Source organism: Cololabis saira, chromosome 19, assembly GCF_033807715.1.
Source record: "Cololabis saira isolate AMF1-May2022 chromosome 19, fColSai1.1, whole genome shotgun sequence".
In the NCBI taxonomy this organism is placed as follows: Eukaryota; Metazoa; Chordata; class Actinopteri; order Beloniformes; family Belonidae; genus Cololabis; species Cololabis saira.
This window is the reverse complement of record NC_084605.1, coordinates 12,058,585-12,072,977: the sequence shown is the minus strand read 5'-3', so window position 1 is coordinate 12,072,977 and position 14,393 is coordinate 12,058,585. Positions and strand designations below refer to the sequence as shown.

Sequence of the window (14,393 nt, the reverse complement as noted above, 5' to 3'; positions counted from 1 at the left end):
TTTAAAGAAAAATAGCAAACAAATTTCCCTATTGGGAATGAAGTGCAACTGAAAGATAATGTAAATCCTCCTTGAGTTTAGTAAAGTGACAACATTTACAATTTTCTTGACCAAACAAAGATGACTAGACGAGCTCTGTCTGTAATGCAGCCAGCTGCAAAAAAGGAAAATACATTTTCCGATTTTCCTTTTTTTAACATCGTCTTGATTAATAAATCAGATTTAGATTTAAAATCGATTAATCGCACAGCCCTACTTACTCCTGTTCTGTCTATGAGAAGGCAAACCCTGCCAGTCTATTTGTCAGATGAAAAAAAAAGACTAAATAAAGGAAATGTAGGCATTTTTGTTACATCTGATGTCAGAGCTTCATGATACACCAAGTAGTAATTAATGCAAGCTAAAGCTAACAGTCATATTATAAATAGGCCAACTACACTACATTAGTGTCGGGTGAGCCTGCCACGCTGTCTACCTGTGTAAGCCAAATAGCTGTCATGCCTGTATCACAGATATGCATCTTTGTTAGATGTCAGAATATCTCAAAGTTGCCCTGTCTTCTTTAACAGCCAAAGAATATTAAGATGAAAACAAACTAGACACATCGTTTGAAAGGCAAAGTTGATATGCGACCCAGCAGATGTTAGGGTGCTACACATCAGTTCAGAGAATTAGATTTATGGTCAGTAAATTAAAGAGTCTAGTTGAATATCTCCTCACCATCTGCTAAATGCCCATATCGTGAGTGCGGTGTTAAAAAAACAACTTGGCTTTCAAGCATAAAGTTAAAAACAGAGTGGGGGCAGCCTGCATGCCCAGACGAGGCTCTAACAGATACTGCTCCAGCCGCTCCCTGATGGGAGGAGGGTTCAGGGTCTTGAAGCGGGTGAGGAGGTGAGAGGCTTTGGAGAGTTCAAAACAGGGCATGTTTCTTCTTGGGGAGAACTGGAGGAAGGGGGAGGAAGGAGCGAGCTCGGCATGTTTTCTGGATGTTTTGTTTCAAATATCAACAAAGGTGATATCATTCAGAAATCCCTTACCCTGCCTTTAGCAACTTTATCTTTTTGTGCATTCTGGAGTTAAAATACCATGAGTGATTTATTCATTTTTTTCCTCGAATAGCCTCTAACGTGCACTTCAGAGGTTAGAGGGCTCCATACCTACCAGAGAGTCTGTAGTTGGAAAAGAAAGTACAGTCAGTATACTCTCAGTGGACTGAATTTATGCAGAGCCTGCTTTATTTCTCACCCGCAATTTTAAAGAACTCTCACCAAAGATGGGCGGGATTCATGGGAGCACTACTGCGAAAAGCTGGAATAACATTTATCCTCTCATCACAGTTTGCTCACACCAGCCATTAGTTCTGCTGCACTGTGTGAGAACATTCTGGGCTTATGCATGTAAGTTGCATGATTCATCAATGTAGGTTGAATAAGTGAAAATGAATAGAGTGAAAAGTAAAGAAAGTGTTTCATGTAGCTCAGAACAGGCTTCTCCTTCGCGTTGCATATTAACATTGCAAAAGCTTTCAAATGCACTTAAAAAAACTGCATAAGAGGGTGAATGAAAGGGAAAGGCACGAAAAGGCTTCTTAAAAACGTAGATTTAATACATATAATATAATATGATGTCATGGAAGTTGAGTGCCCAATAAGACGGTACATGCTACTTCCTATTCATGTATCAAAGTGTTTTTGCTTTTGCTTTTGCAGCAACCACAGAAAGTCCAGCCTTAGTATTCAAAGAACGTAGCCAAATCCAAACTTTACACTCCAATACTGTGTCACACAGTCTTAGAATCTATTTGATAACCCATCACAACTAGGTGTTCCTTGCTTTGTCTTTGAAAAGTGATTGAAATTCATTCCACCTACACCCACTCTTGCACCCGCCGCCAGCTTGCAGGCACACAACAACCCTTACAGAATGCAATAAACCTGAAAGAATAATGGTCTGAACCATAACGGTGCAAACCTTATATGAAAAAGAAGGATGGGAACGTTTCAGCCATTTTCTTTAGAGGATCAGAATATTTCAAAAAGGGAACGCTTTTTCCCGTTTTTGGTGTGTGGTTTTCAAAACATCAAGCAAAAGCAGGGAGTAAACAAATGCATTCATCTAAGTCAATGCTTTTGACTGAACAAAACCATGAGAAAAACATATTTGTGCTCTTTTTTTCATTTAATGAACTTCACAGACAATCATTGCAGTAATAAGACCTCTGTAACAAAAATATAGACAGATTGTACAAACACAGCATGTATTTTACAGCATGTGCTATTTTGTCATGCTGGAAAGAATGGAAATGTCTGAAAAACCAAACAATATATTTCATTAAATGTTTCATACTTGCCCGGTGGTCTCACTCTCTGGATTTCCAAACACAGTGCTTCAGCTGAAAACCAGTGACATTTTCCAAGGTCTTCCTTTTGAGACCTGCATTGATTAGCACAGCAGACTTTCGGATGAAGTGTTCACATTCCCTGGAATTTTCTTGTGAAAAAAAAGTTATCTCATCAGCAAAAATATATAGTTAGGCTAACTAAAATGGTGTGATGCTACGACGGAGTATTAGGGCCAAACAAAAAAACAAAAAAAGGAAATTACGAGAATAAAGTCATAATGTAATGAGAATAAAGTCGTAAAATTACGAGAATAAAGTCATAATATTACAAGAATAAAGTCGTAAAATTACGAGAATAAAGTCATAATATTACGAGAATAAAGTCGTAAAATTACCGTACGAGAATAAAGTCATAATATTACGAGAATAAAGTCGTAATATATTATAAATATATAAATATAACTTCACAAGATGCTCAATATTCCTCATTTTAACACAGGGAGAAGAAGCTCTTCCTGTTAGAGTTCTCATAAATTATATTCTCATAATATTACGACTTTATTCTCGTAATGTTACGACTTTATTCTCGTAATTTTACGACTTTATTCTCATAATTTTACGACTTTATTCTCGTAATATTACGACTTTATTCTCATAATATTACGACTTTATTCTATTACGACTTTATTCTCGCAACATTACGACTTTATTCTCGTAATTTTACGACTTTATTCTCATTATATTATGACTTTATTCTCGTAATTTCCAATTTTTTTTGTCTTAGTTTGGCCCTAATACTCCGTTGTATGATGCCGAGCTGACACGATATCAAGAAACCAAAGCGACACAGATGCCGGTAACGGACTTAATTATTAATAGATTAACTAAGTGCAAGTTCTCTCTCTGTTAGAGTCTCTTTAAGAATAAAATTACCTCTGCTGTTTCACCATGGAGCTGCACTGCAGACCTTTTCTGAAATAACATTTATAGAATACATACATCTTTTCTGTGCCATGTTTTAAACATTAATCCCACTTAAAGTCGTGTCCTACCATTTCATAGAACTTGACATTATACGGTCTGTAAAAGTCTCGCAGTTGCTCAATAGCTTCTCTGTCTATCTGCACATGAGTTCTCCCCTTAGATTTGCCCAGGCAGCGAGGCGAGCCGCTGCTCTCGGGCTTTTTAAGACAAGGGAAGCCCTTGGTGCGATTGAAATAGAAATGTTTGTCAGTGACGATTCGCTTTAACCCAAGGAAGTCTTGCACCCGCGCCAGCTCTCCTGCCGGGTCCGTGATGAGACGCTCCCCGCTCACAAAGTGGATCTGAGCCAGGGGGAAGTAGCGGAGCCAGTTTTCAAGGTGCAGGGCGTACAGGCCGATCCGAATGGCGTTCCAGGACATGTCCACGATTCCCAGACTCTGGTTTTTGAAGGCCAACTCCTGGAAGGTGGCAAGGTCAGGATTTTTGGATAAAGTCTGAGTGTAATCGGATATGGCTCGAGTGACGGGGTCACGCACCACCACGATCAGCTTGGTGTCCTGGGACATGGCAGAGATGCGATGTGGCGTGTCTTTAGTCACAAAGTAGCTTGGTGTCTTCTCCATCGTGATCTGGCTTTCAAGGGTCCTTGGCATTAAACCTCTAAATGAAGATGAAAAGACAAAGTAAATCTTCCCATAAGATAAAGGTTTCTCATGTCTATTCATGTGAATGTGAGTGCTATTTATAGTTTCATGCTTGCTGTTTAGAGATGCTTGATCGGCCACAAGGCTGCCGTGTTCAAGCACAGGGGACACTATCCTTGCATTTTCTCTCTGTCTAAAGTTAAAAATATAAGATATATAAATAAGCTATTTAGGGCAGTATTGCACAAGTGAATTAAAAAGACATTGAGCTACCCTACGCAAGCCCCTGCTTGGCCGTGAACCCAGTTTCTCAATGTAAATGAAGCAAAGCCATAGTGGTCTGTTGTCACTGGAGAGTAGTGTCGCAGACAGCTTTCCCGTGCTGCAGCCCAGCAGTCTTCACCAGTAATAAATCACCATGAATGCAAACAGAACATACTTAGAATACTTATCAGTGTATATCTGTTACTGTAGTTTACTTATGGCCCTTAAAAGTAGGCCGCTGTGGTATTTGAAAGAAATTATTTCACTATATACATGAAAGGTTTGTATACTAATTGAAAACTACTAAAGGAAAACATTTACCGGTAATAAAGAATGGCTGACAAATGCAACTGAAATTTATAGCCGATTATATTTGCAATAATACGTTTTCTCAATCCATTTTGAAGAGAAAAACAAGAACCTTCAACTACAAAATAAATGTTACTCGACGTAGAACTTATTTTATTATGAATATTTTTGCGGGCGTATTCTTATCAATCAATTAACCAATGCTAAATTAAATCCTGAGTGATTGTATAGCTTTTAAACAACTCTTCTGAGTCTGTCTTACCATATTGGTTGTTTGACCTTGTGATCAGATACAGTCTACATGTTTCAAAAGTTACATGTATAGGCATGTTCTTTTGTGATAAGACCAAAAAAAGAAAAAGAGTGTATGGAGGATTTAGGAGACAAAGTAAGTAATTGGTTTTAAATCCTGCACTAGTGGCAGCCTTGTTGTAACTTTTGTCATACTTCATCTTTTTTGTATGTATTTGAGGTTTTCTAATGAGGTTTTTTTTTTTTATAAAGATTTTTATGTTAATTTGGTGCAACACTACATATTCAGTGACTGCTGGTAATTCGGTCACATTTGAAACATTTATCACATTAATAAGCGTGACAACAAAAAATTGTTTTACATGAAGAAACAGCTGATGGAGTTTCCAAAAGCCCAAGTAATACGATCCCTAATAAAACCCCAAACCCAAAGTTTAAGGAGGCGATATCAAAGATGTAGCACAGGCACAAAACAGGAACTTTTACAATGTTTCTGTTTTTTTAGAACATCATGGGGAATCTGAGATCACTGGACACTAACAAGGACAGACTTGGAGTGCTGACTCGTACAGAGAGAGACATCACTGCAGGAAAGAGTTTCCCCTACTCCAGTGGTATCTTAACTCACATTTCTGGACAATACAGGGAGGAAGACACTGCACACAGTGGTATGGGAAACGGAGGATGGATTGCAGTGCTTGTTGACAACAAATCAACAAATGGTGGAATCTAGGATGTGTTTTAATGTGAAGGAGCACCTACACAGTAGGGATGGGCGGTATGGACTAAAAAAATGATCACGATCATTTCTGGCATTTATCCCGATAACGATAAAAATGGCGATAAAAAAATACCAATTCAACTCCATCTTTTTAACTATAAATCTATCACCACATTCAGTCTTCGGAGCCCCCAAAACACTGCTCTAAAAGATACTAAATACTACTAAACGTCGTCAATGGGAATTTATCGTTTCTTTCTTTCTTTCTTTCTTTCTTTCTTTCTTTCTTTCTTTCTTTCTTTCTTTCTTTCTTTCTTTCTTTCTTTCTTTCTTTCTTTCTTTCTTTCTTTCTTTCTTTCTTTCTTTCTTTCTTTCTTTCTCATTTCTATCTTTCTATCTTTCTTTCTGGCTCATTTCTTTCTTTCTTTCTTTCTTTCTTTCTTTCTTTCTTTCTTTCTTTCTTTCTTTCTTTCTTTCTTTCTTTCTTTCTTTCTTTCTTTCTTTCTTTCTTTCTCATTTCTATCTTTCTATCTTTCTTTCTTTCTGGCTCATTTTTATCTTTCTTTCTTTCTTTCTTTCTTTCTTTCTTTCTTTCTTTCTTTCTTTCTTTCTTTCTTTCTTTCTTTCTTTCTTTCTTTCTTTCTTTCTTTCTTTCTTTCTTTCTTTCTCATTTCTATCTTTCTATCTTTCTTCCTGGCTCATTTCTTTCTTTCTTTCTTTCTTTCTTTCTTTCTTTCTTTCTTTCTTTCTTTCTTTCTTTCTTTCTTTCTTTCTTTCTTTCTTTCTTTCTTTCTTTCTTTCTTTCTTTCTTTCTTTCTTTCTTTCTTTCTCATTTCTATCTTTCTATCTTTCTTTCTTTCTGGCTCATTTTTATCTTTCTTTCTTTCTTTCTTTCTTTCTTTCTTTCTTTCTTTCTTTCTTTCTTTCTTTCTTTCTTTCTTTCTTTCTTTCTTTCTTTCTTTCTTTCTTTCTTTCTCATTTCTATCTTTCTATCTTTCTTTCTTTCTGGCTCATTTTTATCTTTCTTTCTTTCTTTCTTTCTTTCTTTCTTTCTTTCTTTCTTTCTTTCTTTCTTTCTTTCTTTCTTCCTTCCTTCCTTCCTTCCTTCCTTCCAGCTGTGAGGTTCTCCCCACACTTTCTTTAGAGATAGTTCACCTGTGTTACCTGTCGATGCTGCAGGTGATGTCTTCCTCTCAGCTACTGCCAGGCCACATAACCCAGATGCCTTCGTGGTGATCTGGGAATGTTTCAACCATGCCTGTCTGCTATACGTTCAACTTTTCAATGTTTTTTTGTTTTTTCTAATTTAGGCTGCAGCAATTAAATTAATTTATGATGATTGACAAAATATTAAATCCAATTAAATCCAAACCATTACTTTTAGTGTTACAAGATTGATACTATCAAGATCCAATGGACAACGTATTCTACTTGTAATATGGAGGATAAAGCAGCATTTGCCAAGTGTAGGGTTATGTAACTGACTTTCTAAACAATAGCTGGGAATGCATTAAGGACACCAGTTAAAATCTCCAGAATAACTGCATACAGTAACTTGAGACACTGGAAATTAACACTAACGCATCATGATGAACAAAGTAAGTGAACACAACAGGTGAAAGATAAACCTCCATGTTTACTTTCTTGAAACTTGCTTTTGTTTTTGCTCTACACGAGTACCTGGCCCCCCTGACCTTGCAGTTCTAAGTTTATCACTGCGCAGACTTGGACACTCCACCCGCCGTCTGATGCCTGGCATGTTCGCTGTAGAGTTTTGTATTCTTTTGTTCAGATATTGCATTGAAACCAATTTAAAAACTGCACAGAGCATACTCAGTTGCCTATTCAGAACAGGACTAGTCGGAAAAATAATTTGAACTTTATTGATAAAGCAGCTGTTTTATTTTGAAACCAATCTTTCTATGACCTTTTCCCAACAGTTTTGACAGCTGACAATCAAAGCACAGTAATGGGCTTGGGTTCACATCTCTTGGAGACATCTCTGAGTTAAAAGGGCTTGAGCTGCCAACCGTCCAGAAGAGTGCCAATTAGTGGAGTTACTCTCAGTCTATTATTATTGTATACACATACCCCCTGCTGGCTACGTGTCAGCCAGTCTTTTATATGAAACGTATTGGAATTGAATAAACGTGTAAATGTTTGGTGGTCTATTTGACTGCATACATACACATTTTTCTCATTAACTAAACCAACACGTTCTTGATTTCAATCTGTAATTAAGCAGTTGATATAATTATGTGCATGCTTAATGTATGGGGGGGATAATCAGTCAAATAAAGCAATTGGATAGGGATGCACTTTGTTAAAAGATGTAACATGGTGCATTTTGGAATTAATAAATCAGAAACCTGAGATAAATTATGAAATAACCTTGTAATTACAGCATGCTGTAGCTGCCTTGCCTACACACTGTAGATTTACACTCCTTGCCTTATATTATGAAAATTTAAGGGAAAAAAGAAGACTGCAATAACGCTAATGTAAATAGTTGTTTGAAATAATTTGAATGATTGTCACACATCCAGGATGTTTACCCACCTCAAAACATAAACAAAGAGAGGACACCAAGGCAACAAAGGAGTATGATGTATGGAGCAGTTTAAGTGACAAAATCAGGGCTACTGAGAAGGAACTTTCTAGAGATCCAGACCTGCGTGTGACTGAGAAACGGGAAATGGTAACCATAGACTCATGTGTCGAGTTTCACAGTAGCTGCTGGGGCATTACCCTTCAGCTAACGTGCTTTGGCTTTCAACTTGCACACCGCACACCAGTGAAACAGTGACTGGTTCGGCTGGTCTTTTAAGGTTCATTAGCTTTGCCAAAAAAAAACAAAAAAAAATAAAAAAACAAACTACTTAACCCAGCATCAAACTCCATCAGGAGCAAGATCACACCTGGAGTTTCATTGTGTCATTTCCACCACTTCCATTTATTGTGTCTTCAGACTTTAGTTTGTTTCAGTTTTAGGGATAGATTTAGGATATTGCAGTTAAAAACAATTGTGTTTGTGCATAAAACATAACCATGTGGGGGTGAGTAAAACTTAACATGTTGATAGGAATGGTACGTTAAACAGCTCTCTGGGTTTTATTAACTTAAGTTCAAATGTGCTGTTTTGTATGTGTGTTTGTGTGCATAAATACTGACTCTTTCAAAGCAAATTGCTGTTTTTTGAGTCAACTGGTTTTATGTTAAGGAGTAAAAAAAAAAAAAAAACACCTTTTACAAAAGAAAATATCTCAGAATTTTTGCAGGTTTCTGTAAATAGTGACATTTTGCCAAATCCTGATGATGATATTTGAACCCTATACAATTTAAACCCATCGTGAACAGAGTTAATTGCATTCAAAAGAACTGTGATAACAACATGCACCATTAAATAAAACCCACCTGAACTCCCTTTTCACTTAGCTGCTCTTTTGTTATACAAAGCAAAAGAGCAAACACAGATCTATAATCTAAATAATTTTCAGTCATCATTCAGAAAACAAACAAAGAAAAACAGCCTAATCAAAAGCATGATTATGCAGGGTTAGGAATGGGCATGCAGTTGACCATTAAACACAACGTCTCATTAATCTGTGAAGTACCATCAATTAAGTCAAAAAGCTGCACTTTGACTATTTTTGACATATATAAATCCTGATACCATGTAAATATTAGGAAAAAAAAACAGCTGTCTTTGGACTATGAATACGCATACAGTACATACACAAGTGTGTTTGAGCTGGTTCTTGGCTCTCGTTCTTACCTGTACCACTCCAGACCTCGGTCATAATTCCTGTCAAAGAAGTGCGTCTCGGTGCCGGCGGCGCGCACGTCCGGGTGGATCCTGATGAACTCCAGGACGGCCCTGGTTCCTCCTTTCTTCACTCCAACTATGATGGCATTTGGCAACTTTTTATTGCCAAACTTTAAATGGCTCATGGGAGGACTGGGCGTGTTATTTCCGACGACGTGCGGAGTTGAAGGACGTGTTTGGTGAGTTTTCGGCGCAGCAGCCGCCTCGTCTGCGCTGCTCCTGGTCGCGGCCAGCGGGGACCGGCAGGACGCGGATCTCTGCAGCCGCCGCTTGGCTCCATCAGCTCCATCAGCTCCATCAGCTCCATCAGCTCCCCGGCAGGCGCTCGTGGGATCACCTGCCATGTGCGTGACGGTTTCGTCTGGGAAGAGTGCACAGTAGCACAAATATGAAAGAAACAGAGAAACCAAGCAAATGGACGTCCCTCTGAGCCGGTTTGAGAAAGGGAGCAATCGACTGAAGATGAGCACGCATGCCATCTCTCCAAATATATGAACAGCGCATGGTTTTCTAACTGATTTTGCGTCCCATCCTCCCTAATTGTTTCAGCTAATCGGTCGTGCGGCTTAAGTGTCCATTGACACCATATCAGAAAAAAATCGGAAAAGTTGATGGTGCAAAACTTCCATCACTTTGCCGCGCATCATGTTCACACCTTGCACTTTGCCTCTTTCCTCTTCCACTGCCAGAGAGCGACTGTCGGCTCGAGACGGACTGCGCTGGGAGGCAAGCTCTTATTTTAAAAACTCTTGGAGGTCTCTATAATCTTTACGCACGAGTGGGATGCGAGAGCAGCAACCTGACCAGACCGAGCCACGGAAGATGTTCCTCTCAGTGACGTCAAAATGACCTGTACATTTCAAAAGAAAAGAAAATCCATCTCAATCCCTTTTCATCAGACAAATTGCTCTCTTGGTTCTGCATCACATAGATGCTTTTCAGCAGTTGCATCAGCATGTAACATAAACCTCGGTCCGCGCAAGGCAACAGTAAAGGCAGAAAGCAGGGCCGGTTCTAGAAAATGATGACTAGGGGTGCATTTCAGATCAGAGGGGGTGCACATGCCTGGCACGTTATTCAACACTAAATTATCCATTTTCCCATGATTCCTCTCAGTGACGTCAAAATGACCTGTACATTTCAAAAGAAAAGAAAATCCATCTCAATCCTTTTTCAACATACAAATTGCTCTCTTGGTTCTGCACCACATAGATGCTTTTCAGCAGTTGCATCAGCGTGTAACATAAACGGTCCGCGCATTAAGGCAACAGTAAAGGCAGAAAGGCACCAATAAAAACTCAACATTTGAAAATGCAGTAGGCTACACTTTCTGGGCTCTAAAACCAACAGCTGCATTTATACACAAGACTTTTGCAAATGCCTGCGTCTTGAATCAAGTTAAACTATTTGCCGCATGCTGCAAAATGGTTGAGCCAACAATTTTTCAGACACATTTTACCTGCAAACAGTATAACTCGAGGTAGGAAAAGTCGCAGTTCCTCGACTGACCACTAGGGGCAGTCCCCAATCAATCTCCACTGGTTTCCTATGTAAAAACCAGACTTTACAGCACAAGTAAACATATTAGGTAATAGCCTGGTTCCACACACGGTTTTTGTCACTATAGCTAGAATTCACATTTGTGATTTTTTTTCTTTTTTGTACCACATCAGTTAAAATGGTGTAAAGCAGTAAATGCATGTATTAATTCGGGGCTGGGACTATTAATTGGTAGTCTATAGCTAGCTGTCACCCTGTTTTGTCACCACTTGGTGCTTAGCCCTATATTGACTTATTGGCTGTGAATAAAAGACCTAACAGAGAGCATATTCAGTCATATTTAAAGAAAAAAAAAAAAACATTTTGATGTGCTGACTGGCAGTAAGTTGGAAGAGGGGGATCTGAGGGTGTAACTTATGAGCAGACAGCTTTAGCCAGCAGAGCGTCAGCTAAACGCAGCGGTCATTTGAGATTTTGCCACTGAAACAACATTTGAAATGGGAGAGCAGCAGCAGCAGCTCTGCCGGCAGCCATGGCAGATCTTTTGAGGGCTTTTACATGTGAAAGCCGGCTGAGACCTGCCGTCATGTTGGTGGGCTTGGCCAACTGCAATGGCCCAACCCCATCCCAGCAGGTCAAGAGGGTCACAGCATCATACTTTCCACTGTCGCCTCAGTAGCAACTAGGAATGGGTGAGATTTTACCGTTCACGATAAACCGTCAAAAAAAATTCCCCACGGTAAGAATTTGTTATCTCTCGGTAAAAACGATAAATTCCCGTTGATGATGTTTTTGTGTAAAGCTGATTTATGGTTCTGTGTTAAATCCACGCACAACGTGAAGGAAGGAAGGAAGGAAGGAAGGAAGGAAGGAAGGAAGGAAGGAAGGAAGGAAGGAAGGAAGGAAGGAAGGAAGGAAGGAAGGAAAGAAGGAAGGAAGGAAGGAAGGAAGGAAGGAAGGAAGGAAGGAAGGAAGGAAGGAAGGAAGGAAGGAAGGAAGGAAGGAAGGAAGGAGAGAGCAGGAGGAAAGAAGGAAGGAAGGGAAAAAAGAAGGATGGAAGGAAGGAAGGAAGGAAGGAAGGAAGGAAGGAAGGAAGGAAGGAAGGAAGGAAGGAAGGAAGGAAGGAAGGAAGGAAGGAAGGAAGGAAGGAAGGAAGGAAAGGGGAGAAGGAAGGAGAGCAGGAGGAAAGAAGGAAGGAAGGGAAAAAAGAAGGAAGGAAGGAAGGATATGAGTCTGAAAGAAAGAAAGAAAGAAAGAAAGAAAGAAAGAAAGAAAGAAAGAAAGAAAGAAAGAAAGAAAGAAAGAAAGAAAGAAAGAAAGAAAGAAAGATAAATTCCCATTGATGACGTTTAGTAGCATTTAGTATTCTTTTAGAGCAGTGTTTTGGGGGCTCCAAAGACTGAATGTGGTGATAGATTTATAGTTAAAAAGATGGAGTTGAATTTTTTAATCGTCATTTTTATCGTTATCGGGATAAATGCCACAAATTATCGTGATACATTTTTTAGTCCATACCGCCCATCCCTAGTAGCAACACCTGAAAATTGTGTTTTTGAACAGATTTGATAAGAATAAATGTAAAGCCATATTAATTACGTCATAGTTTGGCCTAAATAATGCTAAACAAGCCAACATGGTTCACTATGACTGACAAAGATGGGTGTGTTCCAGGCGGTTTCCAAAGCTTGCTCGTTCCTCTCATTTGCAACACGGTGCTGCACTGGGGAAACGAGGAAAAAGAAACTTCAGAATCACTCTTCAGAACCCTGAGGGTGACGTACATTAATTATACAGTCTATGATCAATTATCCTTTGACATATGTTCAATTTATGTGGCGTGAAACTGTCACAGAAGTAGCTAGACTAATTATAGAAGGTTCAAACAAGTTTCACTCTTAATCAAAGCAGAATAAGGATTTGGATCAAAAACTTAGTCAAGCATTAAAAACACATAATTATGCTTACATATGAGCAAATATAGTTGTATACTGTACATTTCCTACCAAGATGTCTAATCTGAACCTTAAGTACAAAACATCAGCTAGTATTAGTTTAATATTTTGTGTCTGTTAAGAAGGAAGTATCAGCTGTATGTATGTATGTAGTTGTTTTTCTTCCATCAACAGAATATGATTGGCTTGTTGCTTCAATGTTGAAGCAACATTGAAGCAACAATACAAGAGACACACTGAACACATTTGACACCCTGAATCTAACCAACGTTACTGTAGATGTCTTCATTGTAAAGAAGGGAATTTAAATTGCTTGGCTGAGCCAACAAAAACATTCTACATTGCTAATTATGAGTAGAAAATTATTTAACTACTTCAGAAGAAGTTTAAAGAATTTGGGCTATTTCTCAGTGATGCTCCATAACCAGGCAGGAAAACAAACAAACAAAGAGATTCTGTAATGAGTGTGGGGGCCAGCTGAACTACTTTTTTAGACTATCAACAAAAGATGTTCTAAATGGTGTGCAGCAGTGTAGGAATACTGGTGAATGACTGTTACCAGTTTTGCTGTAAAAACTGGTTTATCCAGAGTTTTAAGAGCAATTCTGCAGATTCCTGGTTGTTTTGAACAGTGGCTGTTGGACAGCCCTGAATGTATCAAGTATCCACTTGTGATTGGTTCAGTACATTCTGTACCAAGGGATATGGCTATCAACTGGAGGGGTACCAGACCTAGAGCCCCTTTCTCATTGTACTCTCAAATCCTTCATTTAATTCTCACTTTTTATTCACTTTTTTCCTGGTCCTGCTCTTTATGGTCCAGATTATCTTTTTTTTTTTTTTAATCTTAACTATACCTCCCTTGTGTTTTGTACGGAGCCCATCTGGTGACATTTGAAAAAAATTGTCTAGTTATTAATGCGTGGCCACGCATTAATAACTAGAGTTAATATCTCGTGGCCACGAGATAATTAATGCGTGGCCACGAGTTATTAATGCGTGGCCACGAGTTATTAATGCGTGGCCACGCATTCTTTTATTTTTTTCAAATGTCACATGTTATTACTACACTTGCCATGACAATACTCTTGCTCTTTAATATAAATAGACTATAATTACCGTTATTAATGATGAATAACCATCCCACCAAGGAAGTTGCATCCACGAAGTCCAGACAGTAGGTTATAATGCCATCCACGAGTAAAATAATGCGTGGGCACGAGATACATAATGCGTGGCCACGCATTAATAACTCGTGGCCACGCATTAATTATCTCGTGGCCACGCATTGTTTATCTCATGGCCACGAGATATTAATTTGTGGCCACGAGTTATTAATGCGTGGCCACGCATTATTTTATTTTTTTCAAATGTCACCAGAGGGGCTCCGTAGTTTTGTATGTTAGCAGCCTTGTATTTGGAGGATTTACCAAACTTTGGAAAGGCTGTTGTAACAGGTGAAGTCAAAGAATCATGGCCGTCTTTAAAAAGGCATAGTGTTGTTAGTTTTAGGTTACTGACTTCAAATATTGGTTCTTTGTAAACTGGCTCTCTAATGAAAAAAAATATCTGGGCCACATGAGCTCTGGGGCTCTTG

At 38.7% G+C, this 14,393-nt stretch overlaps 1 protein-coding gene across 1 annotated transcript; it reads right to left on the bottom strand.

The window, feature by feature from the left end:
• Positions 1 to 2,749: 2,749 nt before the first annotated feature.
• On the bottom strand, positions 2,750 to 10,117 carry LOC133419072 (heparan sulfate glucosamine 3-O-sulfotransferase 2-like). The gene is made up of 2 exons (XM_061708089.1): positions 9,294 to 10,117; positions 2,750 to 3,988 (listed from the first exon to the last, which is right to left on the bottom strand). The coding sequence occupies exons 1-2, from the start codon at positions 9,821 to 9,823 to the stop codon at positions 3,370 to 3,372; spliced, it is 1,149 nt and encodes a 382-aa protein (XP_061564073.1). The 5' UTR covers positions 9,824 to 10,117; the 3' UTR covers positions 2,750 to 3,369.
• Positions 10,118 to 14,393: the final 4,276 nt, after the last annotated feature.